We start from the raw sequence: 20036 nt of genomic DNA on the forward strand, positions 1-20036 counted from the left end.
GGGGGGCAGGGGGCAGGGCCTCAGGGGCAGCAGGCTTTTCAGCCTTTGCTGACCCCTAGGAGGACTTTCAGCCGCCCGTTGGACTTGGAAATATATATTATATATTATATATAAATATATAAAAAAATTAATCGGAACCGAACCGGACCGAAACGGAACCGGAATAAACCGGGATATACCGGTACCGGTACACCGGTATCAAATCGTGATACCGTTCCACCGGAATGGTACCGGAATGGTACCGGAACGGTACCGGAACGGTACCGGAACAAACCGGAATGGTACCGGAATGGTACCGGAACGGTACCGGAACGGTACCGGAACAAACCGGAATGGTACCGGAACGGTACCGGACCGGTACCGGGTACAACCCGGTCCGGCGCCCAGTCTTAGGTGGTATGAGACGCTATCCATACATTGCACAAGGTATAGCTTGATGGTTACTTGAGGTGGAGGTTCAAGGTGAAGGTAAAGGGTTATATGTTATTTTGCTCAAATGTGAATTATGTGACTTTGTATGTTGGTGGTGACTTATATTATGCCTCTCTTGTATCAATGTTCATGAAGTTTTACAAAAATGGCATAAAACATGACTTTCAACAAAATGTGTCTTTTAAAGCATGTTTTTGCATGGTCATCATACTTAGTACATTTCTGTGTGCTAACCTATATTTCTTTACTCTTATGAAGTGTAGCGATTGACACTCGATTTGATTCTCCATAGTGAAGCTTGGGATTAGAGTTCTCTCAAGACCTATTTTGGTATGTCCTCATGTGTCGAGGACAAGGACTTGATGTTTCTAGTTTTTTTTATATTTTAAGACTTTTGTCTATACTTCGATTGTAAAGAGGCGTGACCCTATCTTGTTAAAGTTTGTCTAAGATGGCCATGTGAGACTTAGTATTCCGCTGCTTTATAATTGAGTTTTTGATAGTTTGGTTTTAAATAAAGTTTGTATTCCACACTATTTCTATTTGTCAAATGCAATGAATGAGCTAAGAGGCTTGTATTAGACCCATTCGAGGTCGAGTACATCGTGTTACGACTAGGGGGTGCTCTTGGGTTGTGACAAGATGACTGATGTAATAGCCAAAAATGACTGTTATTAGCGTTTTAAAAGCCTATCACGCTTTTAAAGTGAGTGTAATTCATGCACTTAAGTTGTTTTTGCCACATATGATGACAAGTTAGAAAAAAAGGGGTATAAAATGTCGTGTTTCAGTGGGTTTGAGGGTTCAGTTGACAAAGTCGTGAATAAAAGGATGGCAGGCGACAAATGGAGCCAAGTATAGGAGCCTCCTAGACCATTCCGCCTTTATAAAATAACGTTTGGCTTTAAAACAAGATGTAGCTTATGAGATTTTAAAAAACTATTAATGCATTGCTTGATTATATTGGATTTATAAGATACTTTATAATTTTTGTCTTTAGAGATAAAGGCTAGATTAGGAACTTAAAGTTAACATGAAGTAATAGAAAAATTATTTACTCCCTCCGTCCATTTTTATTTGTCATGTTGTGTTTTTTGAAAGTCAGTTTGACTAATTTTCAAAGTTAAATTAGATTAAATTAATTCGATATTTTAAACAAAAAAAATTAGATATTCAAAAACTATAAAAAAAAAAAGGTACTATAAATTACTTTTCTTTTTTTGCATATTACTATGATGAAAAAATACATCATAAAATATTAATGAACATTGTTTTTATAGTTTTACCCTAAAAAAAGGAAATTATGACAATCATATCATATATAATATATTTATATAAAAGAGAACCCTAGGTCCGCCTACGTGGCGCCACCACAAGCAATAATTTCCTTTTAAATTTATTTATCTCCAAAAATACTCTTCCCCTTTCATGAAAAGATGTGACTTTTATGAAAAGTTGTGACTTTTATGAACATTTGCGACTTTTATGAAGAGTTGCGACTTTTATTCCAAAGAGTTGTGACATTTTCGATAAGGCACAAAAAACATTTGTTCACACTGCCCTTTATGTCTATAAATAGAGGGATTTCCTCTCATTTTAAAACAACGAAAATTCTGAACTTCTTCTTCTTCTTCTTTTGCACAATTAAATATTTGTGTACTTTGCTCCTGTTGAGTGGCTCACTAACACCATTGTTTCTGTATCAATACACTTGTTAATAGAATCGTTCCATCCTGAGAGGATCTATTCCTTCAAACCTCGGGTACTAGAGGGGAATAATTTCCTTAAGGGGACATTGTGCATTCACTGGGCTCAGTTTTTCCTTTCTGTTTCATTCTATTGTTATAGATCCTGGTATATTTTTAACAATCATTAATTTGTGCTTATGATATTAATTGTTATTTTTGAGTACATGTTTTAAACGTTGTTGTTTATGTTTCCGTAAAGTTATTGGTATAATTGTTAGTATAGATAAAGATTATAGAAAATTTAATATCACATGTTGATGTTCATCTAATTTTCCAAAAATATCAAATAGTAACACTTTCTGGAGGCAAATGATAAATTATAAAATCAAATTAAAGATCATTGATTGAAATAAATGATAAGATGTTATAATTATCATTTTCCTTTATATTATTAATGTTCTTTACTACGTAATCAGACAACATAGTGTTTTAGCTTTAATGACTGATAGGTTTTAAATATTATTTTATAAATTTTGTAATATCAAATTTTCGCGTGAAGCGCGGGTAATTTTACTAGTATATATATAAAAAAGAGAACCTTATGTCCGCCTACGTGGTGCCACTACAAACCAGAATTCCCTTTTAATTTATTTATTTCCAAAATTAGCCTTCCCCTTTTATGAAAAGTTGCAACCTTAATGAAGAGTAGCGACTTTTACGAAGAGTTGCGACTTTTATGAAAAGTTGCGACTTTTATGAAGAGTTGCGACTTTTATGAAAATTGCGATTTTTATGAAAGATTGTGACCTTTTCGAAGGGTTGCAACTTTTCCAAATAATTTAACCTTTTCGATAAGGCAAAATAAATATTTGTTCACACTATCCTTTGTTGTCTATAAATAGAGGAATTTCCTCTCATTTTAAAACTACAAAAATTTTGAACCTCCTCTTCTTCTTCTTCACAATTAAATATTTGTATACTTTGGTCCTGTTGAGTGACTCACTGACCATTGTTTATGTTACAAATTCTGATATGTATTTTTATTGTCGTTAATTTATACTTATGCTATTAAGGATAAATGATAAGATGTAATAATTTTCATTTTCCTTTACATTATTAATGTTTGTTACTATGAAATCTTGTATATAAAATAATATAGTGTTTTAGTTTTAATGACTAATAAATTTTAAGTATTATTTTAAAATTTTCGTGATATTAATTTTAGTAGTTAAAAATGAAAGGAAGTAGTATATGAATTATCTAATTGAAGGACGCCTGCAATTATGTAATAATCCAAATATAAGAAGAAAAATTGAACGACGCCAACAAATAGCAATTATCTGATCCATGGAGCTGAGTGGAACAAACGGACTCCGTAACAGCATTTGCGAAAACTGAGAATTACGTCAAATCACATATGCTATTTATTCATCATCAAGTTCAAGCCGCCGTGACATTAGGGAACAAAATTAAATGCCTTGAACGAGGTATCATCCTTAATTCAATACAAAATCATTTTCGATAACACCACAGCACTATTCTCTAGATGAATTCTCCGGCGACTCTCCGATATCTCAGCCCTAGTTCGAGCTTTAGGAAACCTAATTCCTTTGGTAAACAGTTAGTATTCAACATCAAGTTGCCTTCAAACTGCAAATTTCCGCCCAATCACAACTGTTGTTTCCAATTGATAACTGCTAACACTTTCTTTAGAACCGAGGTTCCGGTTCGGAGTAATCGAATACGAGCATCTTCCAATGATTCTCAATCTCAATCAGTACAGCGACAAGGGAGCTTTGTGGAGTTCATCACTTCGGAGAGAGTGAAAGTTGTGGCAATGTTAGCCTTGTCTTTGGCTTTATGTAACGCAGATCGAGTTGTCATGTCTGTCGCTATAGTTCCCCTATCTCTTTCTCATGGTTGGCGTCAATCTTTTGCTGGCGTTGTTCAGGTACTTTCATTAATTTTTTTCTACTCCACACCCTATTTCTTCACCAATTCAATTAATTACATTCTGAAATATTCTAGTAAATAAATTTGGAAATTGCTCACATGGATGGTTGTGGATTTAATAAGAGTAAATATACATATTTTTATGAATATAGGTAAAAAGTTTATCTCTTATATCTTACATCAAACTTAGTAGAACATCATATCTTAAATTCATGACCGCTCCAAGTGTGGATACGTTAGAGTGCTTGTATATAAACTTGCAAGTTCAAAATTTTGGCTTGGAAAATGAAGTCCACAAGTCCATTGGCCAAGTTGAAGAAGCATTCTCTTGACTAAAAGAAAGAAAGAAATAAGTCAACTAGGATAATTCTATCTACATTGGCTAGTGTCAAAGCTGACTTTCTTTGATTTTCATCAGCAATGCAAGTCAATCAACCTTTTCTCCTTTTACTTAACATGGTTTCTCGTCTCCTTGATTGCTTGAAGTGATCCAAGCTTAAAATGAATTATTATGTGACCTTTTCGATGATATCAAGTCACTAATCTTTTATGTTGCTAACTTTTTCTTTGAAATATTATAGGGTGGATCTGCTGTAAGAAAAGTTCGCTTTGATTCATAAATTCAATTTTTACCTCAGATCCTAGGCGTCTACCTAGTTAGGATTCAAGTCAGACCTCTTGTAAAAGTATCGTCAAGGTGTAAAGAAGAGGGAGGGTTAATATGAAGTAGATCAGTTAGTAGATTTCCTAGGCTCTTTGTATTCATGACTTCTTGCCTTGTAATTTTTGTTTGGTTGCGAGCATTCCCTCATTGCAGATGAATACAACTTTACCATTTTCAAAAGTAAAATAAAATATCATCAAGGCGTGGAAATGCTTGTCTTATATGAGAATCTGATTTCATTAATTTTAGTTCCAAAGTTAATTTTCTAAAAGGAAAAAAGGTGATGTCCTCTGTTTTAGTCTAGGTTTATCAGAACCGTCGTAATAGATTTTCATCTAACATTTTATGTTTTCTGTTCACTTCTTTCCTTTCTTTTCTTCTGGGTGGGGTGGGGGTGTGAATGGGAGGAATTAAATGTGACAAAATCTAAGGGTACAAATCTGATATTCACATGATCTGTTTTAACAATCTATGAAAGCTAACAACTCATAAATCAAATTCAAACGAACACCTTCCCCATCTCCCACCACACCATATAAAATCCGTGGAGGGTGTGGGGGAGAGCTTTCTTAATTTCCTTCTCAAGGTCCAATGGCTCACGTGCAGCGGCACCTCACATTGGGCAACCAACATATGGTAAATGCCAAAAACTTTTCATAGACTTATATTGAACACTTTCAACGTATGCGCTATAAGTGCGAAAAAACTTCTCATAAACTTTTAGGTAGAGAAGGGCAATAAATCCCAACCAATCGAACTCATTTGGATTGGACAGTTGCTGAAAATTGTTATTTCTTTCGGTGCTCTTATTTTCTGATGTGAAAATTTGAAAACTAAACTATTCTCTCCCAAAAACCTGATGTTGGACATCTAAATGCAGTTTGAATTTGATTGTGTGAGTCTTTTATGGTAAAGCATTTTCCTGATAAATATGCATTTCTTGAATTGAGCCAAAGAACTAGATTTTCAAGGTACTGACCAATTTCTGAATTCATGTGTTACTATAGTAGCTATAATAACATACGAAAAAAAATCTTTGACTTGAAATGAAAGAAATCGACTAACAAATCATGTTTCCACTTCTGTTCTGACCTTGCATTTGATATTCAGTGTTCTGATTGATAAATAACTACTAATGGCAGTCATCATTTCTCTGGGGATACCTGATCTCGCCAATAGCCGGGGGGACTCTGGTGGATTACTACGGAGGTAAGTTAGTGATGGCATGGGGTGTGGCTTTATGGTCCATGGCGACACTTCTAACTCCTTGGGCAGCAGAAGCATCATTATGGGCATTACTTGCCATGAGGATGCTGCTAGGAATTGCCGAAGGGGTTGCTCTTCCTTGCATGAATAATATGATTGCAAGGTATTGAAGTCAAGAAACTTTTGAATTTATAATATGGTCTCTATACTAAATAGTTGTGATAGTAGTCTGTAGAACTGAAAGATCTGGTTTAACATGTTTCTTTAAAACTGGTGCTTTTCCCTGTAGATGGTTTCCTCCTACTGAGCGCTCAAGGGCTGTCGGACTTGCCATGGCTGGTTTTCAGCTTGGAAGTGCTATTGGACTTACCTTTTCTCCTATACTTATGTCACAAGGTGGCCTATTCGGACCATTTGTGATATTTGGCTTGTCCGGATTCCTATGGATTTTAGTGTGGGTTTCTGCTACCTCTAGTACTCCTGAACATAGTCAGCAAATATCCATTCATGAATTGAGGTATATACAGAACAAGGGGCAGATACACACTATAGTTGAGGGTAAATCAAAAACAAGTAAAGGGATCCCTCCTTTCAGGCGTTTACTCTCCAAACTACCGACATGGTCTATAATTGTTGCAAATGCCATGCATAGCTGGGTACGCATATATATCTCTAATAGTATAATTATAACTCTATGAATGCAAAACTGTCTACTTCTGTGCTAGCTTGCTTAATTTTATAGAGGTGCTAGTCTACAGTTCCTTATCAAGAAGTCCATATCTTATTGGATCAAGAATTTGTAAAGCACCATCATATTAGGTGTAAATATTACAAGTTATTGATATCCTGAAGGAAATTCACTTTGTTTCAAATTATTGAGTTTCATAACATGCTGAAGGTACTTATATGTCTCCTCTTAGTGCAATACATATTTACAATAGACCCTTGCGGTCAAGCCTGTCCCCGGACCCCACACATAGCTAGAGCTTTAGTGAACTGAGCTGCCTCTTCTATTTCTAAATATCTGTCGGCGTCTTTTGGTTTGCTAAATTTTAAAAATTGTGAGCAAGTCTCACGCCTCTAGCCTAGACACTAGGCGGCACCAACACTCGATGCCTTCGCTGGCCCGAACGAACCCATATCATGGCATAAACATAGAACATACATCTAGACATGAGCAGAATGCATAATTTAAAAGAACATGAGGGATTCGTTTAACATAAGGGAATAAGTCTTGTAAATAAAGTATTTTTCATAAATCATTGTTTAAGTTCGTGAAGTAGCACGTAGGTCAAAACTGGAATACAGGTCATAAGAGTATACTAACTGACCATCTATAAAGCCTCTAACATGACTGAATAAACTGTTTATCGGGACAAGGCTCCCTGCCTAGCCATACGCTTAACCAACCGAATGGACTTACTATATAGTCTAAGAACTAATGGAGCACACCAAGAGCTGAAACATAAAACTTAACATTCTGCTCGACCATCTTGAATACCTGATTCTACATCATTTAAAATGCAACGCCCTCTACAATAGGTAAGTACATATGGAATTGAACTGTATGTAAGATGGCTTAATGAAACATGATGTGAACTGCATAATTGAAGATCATGAGTAAAACATAGAGTAAACGGATCATAACTCAAAAAGAGGTCTTTTCTTATCATAATGTACTCTACTTCTTAGGTTAACCCGACATAACCACCATGGAAACACATGGAGTCTGATCTCGGCCTGATTAGCTAAGTTGCCTCATACCTTGTTGGATATGAGACGTACATAAATGATTTGCTAGCAAAGGATCCATACATGCTCTTCGGAAAACATGAGGATTTACCCAAATCAACGAAACGATCCTAAACCTACCGCGGCAAATGTAGTTCCGGGCATTCATTATTTGAACTCATCCTTCTCAATGTTAACCATTACTCCAAAAACTTGCCCTGAATAGCTTTAAGCTCATATATCATAATTTGGTGTAATGCCCATGAAAAAAATGTTTAGCTTGGAAACCCCATAAGTCATGACGTGAATCATGTGTATATATTGTAGAGATTATGAGAGATACATGTTTGGCCTAAAATCCCATAAGCCATAGTTCATAAATCATATTGTTGAGCCTCGGCTTAAATCATAGTTCATAAATCATATTGTTGCAGCCTTGGCTCAAATCATAATTCATAAATCATATTGTGAAGACTTGGGTCAAATCATATAGGTTTTTCTTTTATAAGCAAGTTCTTGAAAGAAATTATGAGAAATCTGAAGAAAATATTATTGATTGTGAACTTTCATTATTATATAGAGAACCCTATTTATAGACACTATAATACAATTCTTTACCAAGTAGGAGACTATAAACTATTCCTATTCTGTGTAAGATTGTGTAAACCTTTCTCATTCTAACAGAAATCATTAAAATCCTCTTTGAAGGAAAAAAACATATTTTTCAATTTTCATAAACCATACTTTGTATCAAAATTGTGGAGCTCATTGAATCGAATAATTATGAGCATATACATATAATTCATACATGAGTTCAAATTAAATCTACATGAACGAACATCACTGAATTCATAGGATATCCCTAATTGGTTCATGAATGGAAATTCATGGAAAACATGGTTTTTTGTACATAACTTAATAGTTCATGAATGCAATTACATAGACATGGCAAAAACGGATTGTAGGGAGGAACAATGATGCTCCCACACTTAGAGTTAGCCTTACACACCTTAGATCGCTCCAATTGAAATCCTAATGTTGAAGAAGAGTCCCAAAAGTCAATTCTTGAACCTTGAGATGTGTTCTCTTAGAAACCCTAGAATTTGATGATAGGTTCTTGCTTGGGATACATAAGTATGTGGATGCTTAGTGAGCTGTTATGACAGCGAAATAGATGATGTATGGGTTCTCTATGGAAGAAAAATTAGGAGAAAAGAGAAGAAATTCAGTGGTTCACTCGCCTACATCGTAGTAAGAGCCAGTGATTGTGCCACATTTGCATGAGGTGCTTATAATATATATTTTGTATTATGTTAGGTGTCGTATAGATTACAGCCTTTGTAAGAGTGTCTTAATGAAAATTCTGTGACAACTTAAAGGAGCTGTCTATGTATTTCACCTATCTTATACTTAGTTTCTAAATTATTCAGTCTTAGTTGGTAATTCTTTGTTCTTGATGCAGGGATTCTTTGTTATATTATCATGGATGCCCATTTACTTCAAAACAGTGAGTAACTATTGCAGATGGGTGTCGTTATTACATCCTCTAAGTGACTTCAATATATTTTTTGTGATGATTGTAGTGATATAGCTGTATCTGTCCTTTTAGATATATCATGTTGATCTTAGACAAGCAGCATGGTTTAGTGCTGTTCCGTGGAGTATGATGGCGTTGACTGGCTATTTTGCTGGGGTTCTGTCAGACTTGATGATCCAAAGAGGCATAAGTGTGACCCTAACCCGGAAAGTTATGCAGGTAAATTTTCTCCATATCCCTTGTTTTTTTGTTGTCCTCTGGATCGTTGTTTTGATAACTGATCATGTTCAATCCTTCCCCTCGACTTGAAGAGTAGTAAGGTCATATGAAATATATAAAGCCGACGAGGTTGGGGTCATTCCATGGGAGAGAAGTGTAGGTGAGAATTCACTTTTCTTAAAGTAATCCTTGAAACAAAGTTGGCTTTGCAATTACTTCTAGGGATTATAGCTCAAGAAAACTAGAGCTTGACTAGGGAATTTAAACAAACACTTGGTATGCAATTTACTAGAGAATGTAGTAAGAAGAAGAGAATGGCACTAGGATTGCTCCTCCTTCCTGTATGCTATATTATGGGTATAAGGGTGTCCAATTCTTTTCATGTGACATCAATATCACAAATAATCTTGTCTTTCAACTCCTTGGTTTGAGATCTTGTCAAGGGCCTCATTGGAACTTCCAAAGCTTCACAGTTGTCCTTCAAGGAGTAGAGCTTCTATGGATGCTATCGCATGTGGAGCTTAAGTTTCGCAGGGACTGACATCTTTCTAGGTGGAGCATCACCTTCTGTTTTCCCGTACATGCTTTACCTTGGGTTGTCTGCCCTATATACCCAAAAAGGTTCATGCATGCTTTATGGCTTATGATGAGTGTCCCTTACACTATGAGCTAATTGCTTTTTAGTTTTTTTAATGTATTTGATTAGAATTTTGAATAATATGTTTTTTCACTCTTAACGTAGGATTTGTAGCATAGTATTTAGTAAGTTGTATTAGACCTCACTTGTGGGATTTCACTGGGTATGTTGTATTTAGTAAGTTGTATCCATTTTATACTACATGTACTTATAAATTAACTTTATATACTTTTGGCTTTTGAATTTTATCCAATTTTTAATGTATTCCATATTTTTTTCATAGTTTATACATTTTCAAATTTTATTCTTTTAATAAAGCTAAATTTACATTAAATGTTGCCTACATTTCATCTTGGGGACGTCCAGCCCCAATGTTTGGGAAAATAGCATTTCCCTTGTATCTCTGCCTTTAAACACGGACTATCGCAGTTGTAACAAGCCACATTCTTTACGTGTTAAAAGTTGAATATTTTCTAATAGCATGTGGTAGAGATGGGTTGTCATCAGAAGCCACTGGTTCTACGGGATAATCTGGTCAAAGTACAATCTTAAAGCAGCCTTATTCAGTAGTGGAACTGTTAATCTACTTTCTTTCAAATTATTTTTGTTCAATGCTCAGTTAAATCTTGTTGAGTATTATTGATATACGGGAATATTTAATTATTGTTTCTTCTTTTTCTGGTCTTTGTTTTGTTTTTTTGTGCCACACTCGGTAAGACTTGTATCAAACTCAACTTATTTGTTCCTTTTGCAGTCAGTTGGTTTTTTCGGCCCCGGTTTTGCTCTCATTGGTTTAACCACAGCACCAAGTCCATCCATAGCATCTGCTTGGCTTACTTTAGCTGTAGGACTGAAAGCATTTAGTCATTGTGGCTTCCTTGTCAACCTTCAGGTTAGCATTTAAAGATATATACTTCATGAACAGTGAAGCAAAAGTTTTCATTTGTGGAACTGATCTTCCATTTATATATATTGACAGGAGATTGCCCCGCAGTATTCTGGCGTTCTCCATGGTAATTCTTGTCCATTTTCTCGAACTTTTTCCACTTGTTGGAATAGGCTAGTCCTGATCCTGATGTTAGTTACTTGTTCCCATGTCTCTATTTATCTGGCAAACATGAAACAGCATTTTGTTGTTATTGTTTAATGTTAGTTTATTTTGTTGAGAGGCTGCTCCATATTTTCTGTCTGTCTGCATCCACTTCTCATTTGATACATACTGAAAGAAAGGGAAACATTTTTGAAGTGGTTACTAGAAAATAAGTAAGAAAACAGGCCCCAATATCTTTCAGAACTTCTTTTTCTTGGTCACCGTGCACAAAGTATTCTCAAAGGAGACTCCCACAACATCCTCATAATAGTTTCTTTCTGCTCTCAATTTTTTATTTTTTGGATTACTTGTATTTTGCCCATTAAAGGCTATAAGCCGCACGACCATTCAAGAGTTCATGGCACCACTGCCAATGCTACTGTGATCTTTTTACTCCTCTTTTTCAGGCTTTCTTTTTTGTATATCTTTTTACTGGGTTAACTTTGAACAACTTATAAGCAGATAAGTCTACATTGTATGAGGAACTCTGATTTGATTTTATCATTTCAATTCATATAAAAGTTTAACTTGCTTCCTTGGCATTATCTGTACAACAGCTAATGTATTGCTTCTCAATTATCAAAAACAAAATACATACCATCTTATATGGCATTGTTTCCTTTTTGGTTCAAAAAGTCTGAACATCTTTTTATATTTGAGGACTCTTTGATCCAAAATTTCCATTTATCCCTAAAGACATGCTCTTTTATAAATTGACATGGCATGTTGAACCACTAGCTATTTAGGACACTTTTGGTAGTTACATATACTTAGTTTATCTCTATATTAATATATATATAAATCTCTAACTAGGCAAAAAAAAATATTCGTTTTCAAATATTAGGTACACACTACTTTTATCATTTGAAATTTCAATTCTTTCATCATATAATATAATAAGTATATAACAGTGCCATATTTTTTTTTTAGAGAATTGGTAACATTGTATTCTTCAGCATTAAGGATATGCAGGGGACCTTTAGAAAATCAGAAAAGAACAAAAAACATAATACTTACAAGGGTCCTAAGAATTCTAAAAAGTTGATCTGAATCCTCTAATCCTATCTCTTTACACCAAAAATATAGAGATACAATGCAATTCCATTTAACCTTGTGAATGGAATTGGATATATCTTTAAAATTCCTACTATTCCTCTCCTTCCACACTATCCACTAAATGCAATGTGGAATCAAATTCCACCAGATCTTCTGTCTCTTGCTACCTCCTCTCCTGATCCAACAACTAAGTAAATCAGTTGCATGTTCTGGCATAATCCATTTCACTTCTGAAAAGTTGAGAAACATGGACCATATTTGTGCTGTGAAAGTATAATGTAAGAATAGGTGATTGTTAGTTTCCCCTGTCTTCCCACATAAAGAGCGCCAAGGAAGTAGGATCTTTCTTTTCTTCCTTAAGACTTCATGTGTCAAGCATGCCTTTCTAATGACCCACCAAGTAAAGCACTTAACTTTTGTTGGTGCTGCAGTCCTCTAGATATTTTTCCATGAACTCCGGTATCTGCTACTTTGCGAGTTGCACTCCTTTTTATATGCCCTGCCAACTGTGAAGATACCATCCTTACTGTGAGACCATCTAACAACATCATTGACAGTATTGGTGCCTGCAAAATCCCCCACTTCCTCCAACAATTTGGCTACTCTCTCTATTTCCCAATCATTTAGTGGTCTTCTGAAATAGAGATTCCAACCTTGTTCTGTCCAGCAATCACTGATCATTGCCTCGGAATTGGTGCACAAAATAAATAGGTCAGGAAACATGTCTTTTAGGGGGGGTTTGTTTGATCCATACATCCCACCAGAATCTAGGTCTCCTTCCATCCCCCACCTTGATATGTAAATTTGCTTCTAACTTGGGACATAAGTTTCTAATAGCTCCCCAAACCCCCGCTCCATAAGCATCCGTGCTTATGTTACCACACCAGAATCCATCCTCCCCATATTTACATTTAATCAAATCTTTCCACAAAGCTTGCTTCTCATCAGTGTATCTCCACAACCATTTCATTAAAAGACTGTTGTTATGCTTCCTCAAATCTCTGATGCCCAAGCCACCTTTATCTTTTCTATGCAAAACTATCACCCACTTGACCAAATTGTATCCTTTGTTCTCTTTGCATCCATGCCAAAGGAAATCTCTCCTAAGTTTGTCTAATTTCTTAGCGACTTTTGCCGGTATAGTGAAAAGAGACATAACATATATTGGGAGAGAATCTAGAATAGAGTTGATAAGGATGTGTCTACCACCAAAAGAAATGTATTGAGCCTTCCATATGGCTAGTCTTTTTTCAGTCCTCTCGACTATGTTATCCCATATCTCCAAATCTTTGTGTTTATTACCTGAAGGCATACCCAAATAGGTTGTGGGCAATTTCTCCACTCTGCAGCCCAAAATGTCAGCTAGCCTTTGGATGTTTGTCACATCCTTAATAGGATATAAACTGTTCTTTCCCCAATTAACTTTCAAACCTGTACAAGCTTCAAAAACAACAAAATTAGTTTGATGAGTCTGAATTGCTCTTCCTGTGGCTCACAGAGAATCACGGTGTCATTTGCATAAAGTAGATGGCAAATCTCTTTAATATCACCATTGTTTCCACTAATCTGGAAACCTCTGATCCACTTGTTTTGAGTAGCAATCCTTATCAAACTATCAAATCCCTCCATTACCAGGATAAACAAAAAGGGTGAAAGAGGATCACCCTGTCTGATTCCCCTTCCTGAAGAGAACCCCCCCGGCCTTCCTGAAGAGAAAAAACCCACCGGTTCTCCATTTACAAGAATGGAGAATCTCACCGTGCTTATGCAAAATTTTATCCATCCCACCCATCTTTCTCCAAAACTCATTTGTCTCGAGGTATTTAGTAGGAAACCCCAATTTACATGATCATATGCTTTTTCAATGTCCAGCTTGCACATTACCCCAGAAATGTTTCCTTTCAACCTGGAGTCAACACACTCACTTGCAATGAGAGTTGCAACCATTATTTGTCTTCCTTTAATAAAGGCCATTTGGTTTTTGTTGACAAGCTTATCAATCACTCTTTTCAGCCTTTCTGCCAGTAGTTTTGCTATCACCTTGTAAACTCCAGTAATCGGACTTATTGGCCTGAAATCTTTAAGTTCAGCAACAATGGCTTTCTTGGGGATGAGTGCTACAAAAGTAGCATTAAAGCTCTTCTCAGTAATCTGTCTAGCATGGAATTCTTGTATAGCCTTTATAATATCCTCTTTTAGGATCTCCCAGAAAGACAAGTAAAAGGACATGGGAAAACCATCAGGTCCAGGTGCTTTCTCCATAGCACAGAGCTTTGAGCAGCCTAAGATCTCTTCCTCCTCAAAAGGACCCTCTAGTTCTATCTGCTCCTCCACACTAATGGTTGTGATCCCATGTAATTGTAGCCCAAGCCTCCACTCCTCTGATTCTGTGTACAAATTTAGGTAGAAGCTTTTGATGGTCTCTTTAATGATAGAAGGGTCATTAGTATTGCATCCATCCACCATCAGAGACTCAATGGAATTGTACCTCTTATGGGAAGTAGCTATTCTGTGAAAAAACTTAGTATTTTCAATAATTAGGACTCTTCTCTAAAGATCAATACTGGGTGAAATCAAGATTATATTTTTAGATCTTTTGGAAGCTTAAATTTATGCGTTTTCAAGTATTTGCGCCCCCGCATTTTTTGTCCAAATTCTGAAATATTTTAATCAAAATTTAAGATGGTCCTATTTTCCTATTCTTTTTCTATATGAATTAAACTGGATTATAAAAACCTATATGCCAATCACCCAAGTCATTGTCCATTTATTTTGTCAGGAAAAGTAAATGGTTGTAACTTATCACCAACTGGCTCAACCCCTTCTATAAATCACTCCTGCTGAAGCACCCTTTTTGCACCTTCATCAATACTAATTCATTCTAAAACCGCCATATATGATTTCCTAATTCTTTCTTCCTTTGTTTCTTTCCTTGTTTTTTCCTTGCTCGGACTCAGATGTGGGTGTCCGGTACGGGTGTAAATCTAGAGTCGGATTGTTCATGATCTAAATTTTAAGGCCTGGGAGTACGGATCTAGGTCTGGATACAAGTGCGGGGATTCGGTTAAAATAATTCAAATATCTAAAATTAGAGTTATAAGAATGTGCCTAAACTATGGTGGACTATATTGAAAGAAAGGAATGTACCAATTTATGAGAGTATTTTTGAATCTGGAATTATTTCCAAGTATAGTTGCATCTCTTTTTTTTGGTGTGTAGCATGGCTATTTCTAATGATATCGAGGTCATGATAGAGTTCTTGAGTTCATTGCACTTTGGTAGTGATGTTGACTTGTTAATATCTTTAAAGCGACTTCTGGTTACCAAATATTTTATATAAATATCTTTTAACGTGAAAAAAAATCATATGCCTAAATTATGATTTCACTTTAACTTTTGTTTGCCCGACAAAGAGGCAATCAAGAAAGCTGCATAAGTGGATATATAACCTATAGAAAGTAAGCTAATCCAACCAATCTTGCTTGTACAATGAAAAAGGTCACTAACTTATCTCTCCGGCGAATTAAATTGGCCAAATTTGTGCGTTCATGAACCATGCTAAAGTTTCAATCAATTCCTGACAATATCCACACCGAGAAATTAACATAAATCCAGTAGTCCAAACAAAATGTTCAAATAAGAACATGTCTTTTCTTCACCAGATCGATACTAACTTACCTACTCTTGCTCGTACCAGATCTAAGAGGACGAGGCCTGATTCCCAGACCCATAACTCATTCCTTCCTAACTCAGAAATCATTGTATGTGTTTCGGGTTTCTCTATCGATTTTGGGCAAAGTACCCAAAATCATTGACCATATTTGGTATGGATTCCACACTTACACCCATGTCGTGTCAACATGAATGTGACATTGAAAGTGAAGAGTCCGAGCAACTTAGCCAATATCACAATCACCCAAGTCATTGTCAGTCTATTTTATCAGGAAAAGTACAATGGCCCAACCCCTCTAAAAAATACTTCTATTGAAGCACCTTCTTGCACCTTCTTAAAAATCTCTTCTAAAACCACCGTAACATAATTTCCTATTTCCTTCCTTTGTTTCTTTCCTTGTTTTTTCCCTTCTGTTTTCATCATGTGCAAATATTTTTTGGGAGCCTTATATTTATAGTTGGGGTTGGTGTGGCGGTGGAACTGCACCTATATGCAAATTAATACACCTCAGTAGTGCAATGTAAGTCATTGCTGAAGTGATCACATCTACTACATACTTTAGGCATTGGAAAATCAGAGCAGAGCATTCAAATTTGATAGGCAATGTACATTTCACAAGGAGATGAAGGAACATATCATTTATAAGTAATACTTTTTCTTTCCTCGGGCCATTTTATCTCTTCATTCCTTCATTCTTTTTTATGTAGAAATTGATTTTGGGCTTAACTTAACCCAAAAAATTAGTTTAGGAAGGAGAATGCCTAAGTCCATATAACTATAAGAAGATCATAACTCATTCCCTTAATCCATATGGAACATGACACTCCCCTATGCCCAAGACTGTAACTGGAGTATGGATAACAGAACATGGGCCCAACATTGAAACACACCAATAAGGATTAATGAGTCTTGCTCTGATACCAATTGAAAAAATGAATTGGGGCCTAACTAGGGATGGCAATGGGGCGGTGTGGGGCATGTTTAGTCAAACCCACAAATTCTCAACCTGCCTTGCCCCACATACTGTTTTTTCCCTATTTTTAACCTGCTCCGCCCCGCATAAACCCGCCCCACTTACGTTATTACTGCATTATGCATAGAGTAAGTAATTGTCGGTAAATTCACTGTTGCAACTTTTCTTCTTCTTTATGTTATGTATGTATACAAATAAAATTCATAAGGCTTGTACTCAAAATAAAGACAACTCTGATTTTGGCTCCAGTACTTTTATTTCATATGACTTTTTTTTTTTGTCTTTTGCAAATGATTTGAAAATAGAGTTGTAGCCTAGAAAAAGATCGTATTACCACATTTTTATTCACTTTTTTTTAATCTCACATATGATATAAAAAAAACAAGTACTCTTGAACATTAACATATGTTCTACTCAACAGCTTTTTAAGTCAAACACATGTAAAAGAGAAGAACCAATTCTATTATTGATGATGATTCCTTGTCCTTTTAAGTCAAACACATGTAAAAAGGAAGAAGCGTTTCTATTGTCATTGAGAAAAAAACTCAAATAAATTTACCTTGATATTTTGACGATGATTCCTCATTTCCTTGTTCCACTTTATTTTTCCTCCGCCCTGGGTTGCCCATTGTTTTTCACCCGTGTGCACAATTTTAAAAAACTAAGGTTTTGATCTGCCCCACACCATCCCGCATAGTCTTAAACCCGCACTGCCCCGCACCCACATTGCCCCATTGCTATCCCTAGGCCTAACTCAACTCCTAAAGTTAGCTCATTAGGGGAGGATTGTCAAAGTCTATACAAGAAAATCACAACATTTAGCTCATGAGGGGAGGTTTACTAGGGATGGCAATGGGGCGGGGCGGGTTAAGCTTAACCCGCAAAATTTTTAATCTTCCCCGCCCCGCCTAACATTTTTTTTCATTTTCAACCCGCCCGCCCCGCTTCGCATAGACCCGCTCCGCATGATCCTGCCCCGCATACTTTTTTTAATATTTTCTTTTTCTAGTTAAGTTTGACACTAAAATAAAATTCATTTTTTCATTAAGTTGTATTAATTTAATAGGATTGTGACTTAAAATTTTATTTTTTAGAGGTAAATTGGGAAACATGTAAGAAATTGAATTTTTTTTATTAAACCATTTTCATTTACTATTTTGAATATTTTAGTATAGTAGCTTTAAAGAAATTATCTTAATAAATAATGATCCATCACTCTTATAACATGTAAAAATTAAGTTAAATTTAAACCCACATAAAATCACACATACCCCCTCCCCGCCCCTCCCGTATTAGTTTTAAAAAAATCCACTTCAACCCGCCCCGCATCACCTTAAACCCACCCCGTCTCGCATAGCCTTAAACCCGCCCTACCTCGCATCCGCCCGCCCCATTGCCATCCCTAAGGATAACCCAAGTCTACATAAGGAAATCACAACATTTTTTATATTAATTTAATAACTTTTTTAGTAATTCAAGTGCCAATAGTTTGGCAACCCTTTCTTCCAAATAACTTGGAAAACCAATGAGAAAAGAAAAGCTATCATTGTTTTGAAGATGTTAACCGTGGAGGTTAGAGGACTCTTTTTGGGCTTGGCGTTAGGTCTTTGAGATAGTGCATCACTGAATTAATTAATACTCAACCTGGTGGTATTGGTCAGAGGCTCGATATGTTATTTAGGGTATTATTTTAAAGTAAGTTGGCCTAGTTTGTGTTGTATTGCACTTGTGTTAGTATAACATTTTGGGTTTCGATATGTTCTTACATGCATGCTTTCCCATGAAAGCAATTTGTATTATAGAAAATTGCATGTTGTGTTAGCAGCTCAATCTGTATTCATATTATTGATGCTGTTTCAGTGAGCTAACTGAATAACTTATTCTTTGTGTATAGGTATATCGAACACTGCTGGTACTTTGGCTGCGATAATTGGAACTGTTGGTGCTGGATTCTTTGTTGAACTGGTGGGATCTTTCAAGGGATTTTTGGTGCTTACATCAGTCTTGTATTTTGCTGCTGCTGTCTTCTGGAATGTATTTTCCACCGGGGAGAGGGTAAAGTTTGATGATTCCACTTAGATTAATTTTTTGATGGTTTGTTTTCCTGTTTACTTCATCAGTCCAAAAGGATGGATAGGTGTATTATAGCCTTAAAGTTTCTTTCTCAAAAGAGGAATGGAAGGACCCGTAGTCCTTGTTCTCCATTATAACGATGTAAATATAGTCAAGTTCTATGAGATATCTGATGATTGTGTTGTTTTTATTTTTACAAGTTGGGAATGCACACAGATTCACCACTAAACTTGCCTGAAAATGTTTAATATCACGGCCAATTCATTATTCCCCAATTTCATTTGAAGTAAAATTAGTACCCCTGTGATGATGATGTGGCGAAAAAGGTTAAATCAATCCTATTATTGCGTCTGGAAGTGAAAATAGAGTTGAAGAGTCCAAATGACATTTTCTAATTGGATGTTAGAGATCAATCTATTAACATCAAAAATAATTTTAGATTGTTGAAGAATAAAAACTCTTGAATTTGTTATTGAAAGTGGTGTCACTTATCCTAGCATAGCTTCACAAAATGTTTGCAGGATTCTTCTGGAGCAACCTCATTAGGGAACTCAAAAAACATTGGTCCACTCCCTCCTTATTTCACCCACACGAAGAAAGAAGAATGGGATTTGAAAATCTACATGACATATCAAAAGCTTTGTTTGTAAAGATTTGGTGGAACTTAAGAACTAAGTAATTTTTGTGGGAGGAACCATTTAAGCAACAAATACCTAAAGAAGCATCATGCAGTAGCAGGAACATATATCCTGAAGAAGATGGTAAAATGCAGGGAGAAAATTGAAAGAGACATATGGTAGCTAGCCAAAAAGGGTAACTCATACTTGTTGTGGCTAGACAATTGAATAGAAGTAAAGGCTCTGGGTCATATCATTCCCATATGCTTTGATTATGACAAGACAATTGTACTAGTTAAGGAAACAGTTGAAGAAGGGTAGTGGCATAAATTGACTCTGAGAAGAATTCTTCCTCAATAATTAGCAAAACATATTCTAGGAAAGGTTAACCCACCTAAAAAAGAGGATGAGCCTAACAGACCATACTAGAGACAGAAACCAAGGGAACAATTCATAGTGGGATCTGCATTTCAATTGATAAGACAAA

The 20036-nt window shown here is 35.8% G+C and overlaps 1 protein-coding gene across 1 annotated transcript; it reads left to right on the top strand.

Moving 5' to 3' along the window:
- The first annotated feature begins 3407 nt into the window (after positions 1-3407).
- On the top strand, positions 3408-19128 carry LOC102582611 (probable anion transporter 4, chloroplastic). The gene is made up of 8 exons (XM_006345257.2): positions 3408-4071; positions 5880-6106; positions 6233-6599; positions 9137-9181; positions 9284-9430; positions 10822-10959; positions 11047-11080; positions 18754-19128. Exons 1-8 carry the CDS (start codon positions 3667-3669, stop codon positions 18936-18938), a joined length of 1548 nt encoding a protein of 515 aa, XP_006345319.1. The 5' UTR covers positions 3408-3666; the 3' UTR covers positions 18939-19128.
- The last annotated feature ends 908 nt before the right edge of the window (positions 19129-20036 follow it).

Source organism: Solanum tuberosum, unplaced genomic scaffold, assembly GCF_000226075.1.
Source record: "Solanum tuberosum cultivar DM 1-3 516 R44 unplaced genomic scaffold, SolTub_3.0 scf00064, whole genome shotgun sequence".
Taxonomy (NCBI): Eukaryota; Viridiplantae; Streptophyta; class Magnoliopsida; order Solanales; family Solanaceae; genus Solanum; species Solanum tuberosum.